The 11,378-nt window shown below is 46.9% G+C and overlaps 1 protein-coding gene across 1 annotated transcript in view; it reads left to right on the top strand.

The window, feature by feature from the left end:
* The window catches only part of LOC113481846 (hexokinase-1), a 47,870-nt gene that overhangs the window by 15,590 nt on the left and 20,902 nt on the right, over nt 1-11,378 (top strand). Inside the window, exons 3-4 of the mRNA XM_026851804.1 lie at nt 2,850-3,012; nt 7,884-8,032. Of these exons, the coding sequence (XP_026707605.1) occupies nt 2,850-3,012; nt 7,884-8,032 (312 nt within the window). The remainder of the gene's footprint in view (nt 1-2,849; nt 3,013-7,883; nt 8,033-11,378) is intronic.

Here is an 11,378-nt window from a genome sequence, read left to right on the forward strand (position 1 = left end):
TTTTTTTTTTTTTTTTTTTTTTTTTTTTTTTTTTTTTACTTTTGGAAACTGTAACCCACAGGAGTGATTTTGTTCCAAAGCGAGGTTTAGTCCCCATCTCCCCCGCCTCCCCGCCCCGTGAGTCTCAGCGGTGAAGATGGCCTCGATGCGACACAACGCGATGCTACGCGAGGCGATGCTCCCTGCACGCAGGAGGGTCCAGCCCAATTGTGTCAGGGCGCTGACGGCGCTCATTGTTTTTTCACGGGAGGAAAAAGAGCCCTCCCTCCTGTTTTCCCTCCCTGCTGAGGGGGGAGTGCAGGGGCAGACGTGGGGAGAACAGGCTTGCTTGGTCATGACCGTGCAAATGCCAAAACCTGCGTTCACAACAGGGCTTTTGGTGGGGGAGGAATCCTTCAGCCCTGGTTTTGGGAGGAGGATGCAGTGGAGGGGTATTTTAATTGCACAGTGAACCATGCGTTAGTGTGGCTTTCACTGGGGGATTTGGGGTATCAGGCCTCTGAGTGGCAGCGTGGGCTGCTGAAAGCTCAACCTTAGTAAGAGGTGTTTTCTTTCCCCTCCTTTTAAAAGGGAATAACCTCATGCTCTGACATCATGGCTTGACACTGTCTGCTAAAAAAAACTATGGCAGGGTGTGCCACGGAGGAGAGACCTTCCTGCTCAGCCTGACACCAGCCTCTGCATCCATCCCTGCAGCGTTTGGGGCTGCAGAGAGGGTGCATCCTCTCCAGGTTTTTGTTCTTGCAGTGAAATAATACCAGTGGCTGGCTGTGGTTGTCACTGTGAGGGGGCTGTCAGCCCATCGGAGAAGCACAGGACACAGCTGGGATGTGGGGATGCTGCCCTGGGGTCTTGCATTTGGCCTCTGTTGCAGAGAACCTGGGCTCAGCTCTCCTGCAGTTTGGCTGTGTGCCTGCACAGTCGCTTCTCTGGATCGTGGGGCAAATCATAGAATCATCACAGAACCATAGACTGGTTTGGGTTGGAAGGGACCTTGAAGCTCATCCAGTCCCAACCCCCTGCCATGGTCAGGGCCACCTTCCACCAGCCCAGGTTGCCCAAAGCCCCGTCCAACCTGGCCTTGAGCCCTGCCAGGGAGGGGGCAGCCACAGCTTCTCTGGGCAACCTGTGCCAGGGCCTCACCCCCCTCACAGGGAGGAATTTCTTCCTCATATCTAATCTAAATCTGCCCTCTTTCAGTTTAAAACCGTTACCCCTTGTCCTGTCACTACACTCCCTGATTAAGAGTAGTACTGTTGCACTGTAACTTCCCCTTAGCATCTGTCCCATGACTGTTTTCCTCCGCAGGCAATAGCACCGAGCCCTTCACAGCTTGTGCAGCCTCTGGCTGTGCCCGCCCTGGTTCAGGCTTGCCTGGCCCCCAGCCCCGTGGTGCAGGATCAGGCAGGGTAGCTGTGCCCAGCAGCACTGTCCATGCCTTCCTCCCTTGGCCACGGTGTAAATGCTTGGTCACGATGGGAGGGCGTCTGGCACGGGGAGATACATTATCTTTGGTGCAGACCTTGACTGCGTGCTGCAGAAATACTTTCTGCAGGAGCAATTAAATTGGTCCTGGTTTTATGGGCAGTTTAGAGTTTAATTACATTTTGATTGTCTGAATTTCCTTTGCGAGCGGCAATATTCATCGCTTCCTGTCTCAAAGTCCCCAGTATATGGAGCACTCACATATGTACGTTTCACATGGGGTGTTTTATTGTGTCATTGGTCCTGTAAGACATGATGACACCTGAGAGATGGGATAAGTTGCTCTCAAGGCTTCCAGAACAGCAAAGGAGACACAGAAGGCCTTGGCACAGAGATGACCTGGGGTTTAAGATGAAGTGGCTTTTCCAGTTTTTCTGAGGACAGAAAACATGGGCAGGGTTTTATTTTCTTGGTCCTGCTAAGCTGAAAGCAAAAATGATCCCAAAGGCGTGGCTTCGGTCTGAGCTGTTTGCAGAACCAAATTTCCAAGGCAGATAATGAAACAAGGCAAGAATGGACTGGCAGCTGAGGTAAAAGGGGTGGGACGTGCACGTTTAGCAAGAACCCCCCCAAGGCCAAGTTGTATTTTTGAGGCATCAAAGCATCTCTCACTCTTCCTGATGCTGAAGATGGGTGTAATATTATGGAAAGCAGTATTATTGGAAAACTGGAACCACCTCCTTTTTCCAGGTTGGTAATGAAGGTTCCTGTCTTGGGAAGCCGCAGGGGAGAAGTCAACAACTTTTAATTTGATGTTTTGTCTTGAGGAGGAAGACGCTACCTGCCCACAGCCAAGTTCTGCCTCTCCTGGCCCTCTGGCTGTGGTAGCTTTGGAGTGGGATAGGGACAATGGTCTGCTACACAGAAATAATTTCTCAGCCTAGGATGTAGCCCTGAAACTGCTGTGGCAAGTCCTTCACAATGAAAGGCTTTAAATACAAGGCACCTCTGTGGACTGCAGCAACATCCACATCACCCCAGCTGGGACAAGGTGCCAAGAGAGGGATTTTTAGCTTTAGCTGTTGAGCTTATGGACAGTCCGGAGAGCTGAGAAGTGGGACAAGGGCTGGAGACAGTGGTGTGAGGCTGTGGGCAAATGGTTTTGCGTGGAAAAAAGTGATGCAGGACTTGGGTCTTGCCTTGGGAAGGTGGTAGGATGGTGTGGGCTTCAGCTTGTAGCACTTGCATGTTTTCTTTGATTTTGAGCCAAAAGACAAGACACGAAGCGTGTGGCTGTGTTGTCAGCTTGGCCAGATCCCGAGGCCAAGCTGGGACTATATGCTATTCTTGCAATTAAAGAGAGGTGCCTGGGCACCCCCCAGGGCAGTCTTTCACTCCATGGTGGTGTTTGTGTTTCTCCCCAGATTGATAAATATCTTTACGCCATGCGGCTCTCTGACGAAACGCTGATAGACATTATGGCTCGCTTCAGGAGAGAGATGAAGAACGGCCTCTCCAGAGATTTTAACCCAACGGCTACAGTGAAGATGCTCCCTACATTTGTGAGGTCCATTCCTGATGGTTCAGGTAAGGAGCTGAGGAGCTGTTTTCTGTATTAAACATGGTGTGCTTCATGGGAAACGTGTTAGAAGTACACCAATGTGCTACCAAGAGCAAGAGCCGTTTGCTTTCTGGCAAGCCCAGACAACATTTCAAAGACAGCCTCCCCTCTGTGTGCAGGTCTGTTCCCACAGATGCTGGAAGATTTCGTGATTCCTGTGTCAAATCCATTTTGATAACAATGGAAGGGCCCTTCCTAGCAGTCAGCCCACTAACAGTCAATACATTTATGCTGAGATTTATCTGCCAAAAATCAATACTTCACATAGGAAGGTTTTTGATTTGTGCAGTTCACCCTCACGTGATCTAGAGTCTTAGCAAATACAGTGGCTTTTAGTCATTTGCTGTTTGACTCAACCTCTCTTCCGCTCCTTATTTTTTCCCCAGTGGAAGTGTGAACCCTTAGATGCTGAATTTGAATTTCCTCACATTTGTTTTGCTTTTTGTATCTACCTCTTGCAGACTGTCTTAGGGCAAACTTGCGGAACTCAAGGAGGCTGCAGCGTGTGTGGCTTCAAAGCTGCTGCTCTGGTGTGCTGTTTCCATCCAGATGTAGGACTCGGTTTTTCTGTGCTCACTGTGACTGATAAAAGTGGCACAAAGAGCTACCAAAACCCAAAAAGATTATGCCTATTACTTATTTTAATGTTTATTAAAAAAACCACCCAACTCTATAGAGAGAGTATATAAATGTATTTATAAACAGTGTATTATAGTGTTTATTATTTAGTGGTGACACTGGATTTCTTTCTCGTGTAGCATGAGTTGGTTAACTAGTTTGGTGCCTACCACAAATTATGAACCTGCGTGCAGAAGTTGCACAGTTGCAAGAGCTGCATAACACGGTTACCAGTTTTGAGGCTTTTTTTGAGTTAAAATCAATAATTTATCGGGCAAAAGAATATGAAACATGGTACTCTGTTACTTGGTGCTGTCTGGCGGGTGGAAATCTTTGATAGTTCTGCTTTGCTGTTGCTTTCTGTCACCTTAAGCTTTTTAGTTGAAGTGTGATTCTCTGTCTATAAAAAAAACAACCAAAGGGAGAACAAACTTGAATCTTGTGTTTCCCTTAATTTAGCACTGCTGGCTGTTATGTTGAAATGTTGTGTTGAAATTCCCAGCCAGTTGAGAAAGCCAGAAGCTGCCACATGCAACTGGGTCATAGGCAGGAGTTGCTCTAAGGGTTTTCAGGTGAGGTGACTTGAGGGCTTTTGCGTGGAATCCCAGCATTTTTACTGACTCTGAAATCCCTGTTTTTTCTTTCATCTGTGTTTGAGTTTGGTTGAGCACAGACCTGTCCCCCAGTACCCTGCTCTGTCAGGCACTGCAGGTTTGCAAATCTGAGCTGCTTGCACTGAGTCAAATAATTCTGCAGACTGTTCCATGGCACAAACTGGGGAGACTTTGAGATGCCATATGGCACAGGGAAAAGGGGATCTGTGCCCTGACAGGAGAGGTGCAAGAGATAGCTGAGGGGACTGAACGTAACCGTGGCTGTATGTCAAGGCATTCATTTCAGATCATGTATTACACACCTACTTAAAAAAGCAACCTTGTGCGTTGTGTATGAGGTGCTCGGCTCTTGATCCTGTGCCCGTTTGGCTCCTGCCAGCCTCTCTGGGACAGGCACGCTGTGGGCAGTGTCTTTGCAGCATGGATCAGATAGAGCAAGGCAGTGCTTTGCAGCCAGACACTATCTGTATATGCAGGTTGCAAGTGTCTCTTTGACAGAGCTGTTGGAACTGCAGGCAAAACCATTCCATTATTTCCCAGAAAGGGCATGTTCTGACCCCAGGTATGAGCAACATTTGCTGTGGGTGGGTGTCATGGCATTTCTTTCCCTGACTCACCTCCATGTGCCTGCCCCGTCTGGCTCAGCCATCACACAGATGCAGCCAGGGCAGACGCGGAGCCCCCTTCCCTCTTCCTCCAGAAGGCTCTGGGGGACCCTCCCGGATGTGTCCGTGTTGCTGCTGTGCCCGATGTGTGGGTTCAGCTCCCGGCTGATGGCAGTTTCTGCCTTCAGCTGTCCCTCCGTGAAACCCAGAGGCTGAAAGCCTGCCCTTTTCTCTGGCCTGTCTCTAATTACTGCCTTGTAAGCTCTTTCCTCTGAGTCTGATTATTATTATGAGAGCTGACTATTCAGAAAAATAGTGTTGTTTAGTTTCAGATCTGTGCTTGTGTGTTTTATGAAGAAGGAGCTTTTGAGTAGTAATTTGGAGACTCTGGAGACATCGGTGTTAGCAGGGTTGTTTTACTTAGTTCAGAGTTGCTTAATTTACGAAAGCCACAAGGTTTTTTGTCTAGGGTGCCCAGAATGGTATCTCAAGTTAATTCAAAATGCTTTCAAAGGATCTTCCTAAATTAATTTACAGCAGGTTTGATCGCATCTTGGTGTTGTAAAACATAGATTAAATGCTGCTACTTGGGTTTAATTCCTGAAGTACACTGGAGGGAAACTGCTACTTTGCACACAGGAAGCTTTACATTCTAGTTCAGAGTTCTCTTTTCCTTTTTAACTGAAAAGGATATTTCTTAATTAATTTTACCTTGTGATGAGCTTGATGGTGCTGGAAATCAAACACGCTAATCTGTTAATTTACTGCCAGGGAAGATCTTTCTGAAGTGCAGTATTTGTTTGAGGTATGTACCAAGGTGCGTTTAGGCTTGGAAAAGGGCCATCTGGTCCGGTGTTGATTTTCCCATTATTTATTGGAGGTAATGGCTTGCATTCAACAAATGATACTCATATGATAAAGCTTATTCGAGTGTTTGGCTTAATGAGACACTTGTGGTTAATGTTTTGCTTCCGGGCTTGTTGCAGTGAAGGGGGTTATGAGTTGCTGCATTTGTTATGCTGAACCCAGTAAAGGGAGATGCACCTACGGTTTGGATATATTCCCATTTTAAATGACATTTATACTGGAGCGAAGTGACGTTTAAAGTCACTGTTCAGAAACCGGTAGGGAAGTGCTGCAAGATCAGTATTTCAGCAGACTCTGAGTTTGCCCGTGTCTTAAGCAACGTGAAAGAAAAATGCAGTCAAATGAGAAGGATTGTTAGGAGTTGTGGGCTCCTACTGTTGTTCTGCTGTGTGTTTCTGTAGGGAGCTTTTATTGTTCTTTGTGGTTTCTTGCATGACAGTGTTTTGTTTGCTGTGTTACACTGCAGCCTTGGAAAACTAAGGGCTTTTGCAGTGTCTTTGCCTCTCCTAGGCTGTTCCTGCTAGAGATCCTGTCCCGAGGGACGCCTCATCCGGCTCATCAGCTTTGCTGGGCAGGAAGGGGCTCCTGGAGGTGCGTGGAGCAATGAGGAGGAGCAGCCCACTGAGACAGACTTTAGGAGTTTTGATCTGCGATTGGGCAGGGTAATCTCAGAGGCAAGTCTGGGTCTGGAAATCCTCGTGGGTAAATTGCATATCTGATATTTCGGTGACGGTGTGGGGTCAGAAGGCTCCGAGAGCTGAGTCAAAGTTTGAGGTGACACATCAAAAGGTACCGGTCTTCCCAACTGCTAGAGGTGTCTCTATGTTGAATTTTGGTAGAAATGGAAAAATGATGTTCGGAATGGTCTCCCCAGAGTTAACAGTTTAAAGTTGGAAGGAAGGATGAAAAGATGCCACAGAGCACTGCAGAATGGAACTGGCAATACACATCAGTGGTGCAAGCTGTGGCGGAGGCACTTGTCCTGCCCGTGGCATGGGCGCTTCTGACACGGCAGAAAGCTACAGATTGCTGAGGAAACCAGGACGAGAAAGTGCCCGTGTGCCTCTGCCTCAACACCTTCCGAGCAGCCTCGGTGAGCCCGGAGGGTCTGTGCGCGGACACGAATGCTTGCAGGGAGCTTCGGTGATTAACTGTACCTGGACACATACTCCGTGTGATAAGTTGTGCGCACTGTTTCTCTATAATCTTTTCTCAGACTTTTAACAACCACTGTCTTTGTTTGCTCCCCCTTTGATAAGGACAAATAGAACAAGCAGTTCAGTCAAATATATTTGCCTTACTCTCCAGGGGGTGCTGAAGGTGTCATTCCTCAGATAGCCAGGCCACGTGTCTCTGTTGCCTGAATTACACCCTGAAGTCTTTGGAGGTGAGTGGGTAGTGGATTTGGCTTCAGACCTTTGAAATCCAAATCCCTGTCCACCACAGAGGGAGATGGAGGTATCCTAACTCTTCCCCTGGCTCCTGGGGAGTTACTTAGGAGCTCTGTGCAAGGGGTCGCAACTTCTGAGTAACTCCTGCAGCAGTGCAGGGCCACCCTGTGATTTTTTTCAGACTGTTTCTCTGAATTCTGTTATCTGACTGCGGTTTGTAGTGAATCTCAGCTTCTGGGAGTGAAATAAGTGGTTCCTGCTTTAACTACATCTCTGTGCAATTTGTTGATTTTAGAGTATTGCCCAATCCAGCCACCATTCACTGTTATTTGCCAAAACATTGCAGGTTCATTTACAGCAAAAGACTGCTCATCAGTGGCCTGGCATCCTTTCATTTTACTGCCTCTATTTTCAACATCTTTTTGGCTTTCTCCTGAGATCCTTGCTCTGCCAGCTTCATTATGAGATCTGGACACAGACTGTTCCCTGTCAGTCTGTTCTTTTTTGATAAACCCTCATTGCAGTTGCCTGTGTGTCAGTGGTAGTTGGTGTTGTCATTGCACCAACTTCATTTTATATTGTAGGGAATCAGACTGATGCTTCACATTGATGCCCTGCAGCTAGAACTCCCCCGCCATAGGCACTGGATATTTGTCTGTGCTTTATACTTAATAGAGCTTGATGTTTCCCAGATTTGTGTTGCATGCAATTTTTAATCACTTGTGTCTTGTTTTACACATAGAGAAAGGAGATTTCATTGCACTGGATCTTGGCGGTTCTTATTTCCGAATTCTGCGAGTGAAGGTATCACATGAAAAAAAGCAGACGGTACAAATGGAAAGTGAAATTTATAATACGCCCGAAGATATCATGCACGGCAGCGGAACACGGGTAAGCACCTCTTCTTGAACGTGTCTCTCTAAAGATTAGCTGATTTCACACTGCCATTTTAGAAAAAACACCTCAAGAATGACCTTAGCATCTTAACAGTTGCACCTACAGCATGCACAGACTCGACTACAGCTCTTTGTTGATACTGAAAATAAATAAGCAGTAGCTAGTGTAATAGAGCACACATGGGTGCAGCAAATCTGCTGTCATTGTGTGGGAGACTTTTGGCTGAGTTAGGGGAAAATGACCTAGAAATAAAAATTCTGACTTTTATAGGAAAGTTGCTTTCCACAGGTAGGAATGGACAGCAGGAAAACAACTCAGTCTTTGTAAGCAACAAGCACGACCAGCCCTGCAGTTGTAACGTTAGATGAGGGACAGAAATACCCATGACAGCCACATATCTGTCCTGGCAGTCTGAGCAACTCAGCATTCGTGAAAAGTACAAGTACATTAGAAAAATTACAGGAAGCTGATAGAATGTTTTGGCACAACTTCCACCTTAATTTTTGCTGAATAAATGATAGGGTTTTTTTTAGTCTCCCATGTTCCAAGAGTAGAAAACGTTTGGATCCACTTGCTTGGATTTCAGATCGGGTTCTTTGGAAGAATTCATTTTCTTTTTATGATCAGGAAGGGGATTACAATGAATATTTTACTGACAGATTTATCTCTGTGTCATTGTAAGACAAAACAGACAGGTAATTTGCACTGTTGGAAGCAGCCAATTTTTTTTTACTCTTTTTCCTAGAATGAGGTGCTATTTAGGAGTATGAGACCTGCAGGAAACTTTTAGCTTGTTTCAGAAGAATAAAAGGGAAAAAAAGAAAAATTATGCAAACAGCATTTCTAGCCTTAATATATTTTCTGTAGTTATCTTAATACCCTTAATGTCTGCATCTTGTAACTGCTGCTGCATTCTTATGCAATAGTGAGTGTAAGATGGCAATCGTGACTTGTAAGTAGCACTGATATAAGCATTGCTGTGCTATCTGAACCACAGCAATAAAATACCTTTCTTGTAAAGACTTTTCCTAACATTATTACTTTGTTATCTGGCCAAAAGGTCATGCAGCGGCTTTCCCACGGAACGGTTTTGGAGGGGAGCTGAGCTGAGCTGCCTGTTGCTGGTGGAGGCAGGGAAGTCGGGTGGGCTGCCCGGAGGCAGGTTTGGAGCGCGGGGTGGTTTGTCCATTGAGGGGTGTTGGGAGCTGGAGACCGACAAGCAGCAGGGCTGCCTGAACACCCGGGGCCAAGTGTCTGTCCCTGGGGGAGCAAGGCAGGCTGATTTAAGGTGAGACTTGATGGAGACACGATAAGGCTGGTAGGGAGAAGCCAGGAAAGGAGACATCAGATCTGCATACTTTCCAGGGCTTTGTCATGTTTATGTTTTAATTTTTAAATATCCAAAGGCCATCTGGCTGTGGGGAACCAGTTGCATGGAGCTTGGACTGATAGGCTTTGGCATGGCTTTTAAACAGAGAGAGGCGAGCAAAGCCTCCGCTGACCCTGGGGGAACAGTCGCTCCCAGTATTTAAGTAGCAGAAAAAGGAGAACTGGAAGCATCATCAGAATTGCATCTGGGTTCGAAGTTGTCCCATGACAATCTCCAGCCACGACTAAAACGCTCCCTGTGAGACTTCACAGGGAAGCATGGTGGATGATTTGGTGCTTGTGTCTGATGTTCTCTGGAACCTCTGAGCTAGATTGGTGGAATACTTGGACCAAACTGCCTGTGTGGGGTTGGCTACTAATACGTTTTTCAGCAAGCTGTGTCACTAACTTCAGTGAGTTATACTCTTAAAGCCTAATACGTAATCAGCTTATTGACGGGGTTGTGATTTATGGCTTCATGCCTCACTAGCGTGGTTCGTTTTGATATTTTCTGCTTCATTGCATTCAAACTTCTATTTTTTCCCATCTGTCAGGCATGGGCTGACAGCTTTGCCAGTCAGAGATGGTTCCCTGTCAAAGTCAGGGGCAAAACTCTCATTGACTTCAGCTGTGTAGCAGCAGGTCTAAAATTTGTGAGAAGCCTGTGTTCTGTGTCAACGCAGTGAACGGGAGCATGCCTGAGGCTTTATTCTGGTGTTGCTTTTTGTGTTCTGCCGCCACTGGAGGTGGGTTTATGGATTTGTGGCTCTTCTCCCGCTCCGAAGCTGTGGTTTCCTTGCTCCTTAAATCTTTCCCATTCAGGGACTTGAGCTTGAGCTCAGATACTTCTGTTGCTTGCTATAGTCTGCTGGCTGCCAGCCAAATGCATCCTTGTGGAGATCTCTTGGAGCCCAACCTGAGCAGGCAACTTCATGGCCAGAGGAAGTAATGAAGCCTGATTACACTGTATTGCTCAGAGTCTCGTGGTTCTATCACTTCAGGTCTATAAAGATGTAAAACTGGGCTGGTCCTTTCCTCTTTGCTGCGGTGTTCACTCTGTCAGTCACTTTGACATTTGATACAAGATTGGGCTCACGCCATTGCCTACCACACACCTGTGGGTGGGCAGGAATTTGGATTTATCCTCGGTCTGCCTGCCCAAGTTTAATGAAATCTGCAGGTACTTTGTAATGGCTCTCCTCTATCCGGTCAGAGTTTTTGGCCGTTTGCAAGGTTTGGATGTTAATCTGGGCACGGGCACATACAGATGCTTCCTTGAGTCTCCTTAGGAAAAATCTGACTGCTGCCAATGGTAGCAAAATTAATAAATGCCTCTCTCTTTCTTTACTCCTTTTGAGCAGTGCCTTCCTCCTGTGCTTCATTAAAACCAGTAGCACAGCCAGACCATACATCACTGACTAGACACTGCTACCGTGGTGTCAGGAATGTGGCTAATAGTTAACTGCACTTGCCTGTGCAGGCTGTGGCACGGTTACGCTGGCGCGTCGGCCACCAGCGCAGAGCCCTAATGAGTCAGGGCACATGGCTCGCGGCAGGCGTGCGTGCTAGCCACCAGGGCGAGCTTCGGCAGGTCACGCACGGGCTGCGAGGGCAAACGCCGGCAGGTGCACGGAGTTTCCAGAGCACGCTGGCAACGCTTGAGGGATCTTTGGCAGTTGGACTTGCGAAGCGGGTCCCGTCTCTGCGCAGTCGTGGGGTCATTGTAGCAACGCCCACAGTCAGTGCTTCTGCTTTCTGCTCTCTGAATTCCTGAGGGGTTTGAGGTTGGCCCCTGGTTATCATCCCTAATCCTGGGAGCAGCTGAAAGTTTGGTGGATTGAGTAGTTAGCAAGATACTTTCAGATGGAAAACATAACAAAAACATATTCTCCCGTTATTTCTCTCTTCCTCCTGGAGAGGTTGTCATATTTTATTACTTAACTATAGTTCTTTTTTTTTTTTTTTTTTTTTT

This window comes from Athene cunicularia, assembly GCF_003259725.1.
Source record: "Athene cunicularia isolate RWA chromosome 6 unlocalized genomic scaffold, athCun1 chr6_part2, whole genome shotgun sequence".
Lineage (NCBI taxonomy): Eukaryota > Metazoa > Chordata > Aves > Strigiformes > Strigidae > Athene > Athene cunicularia.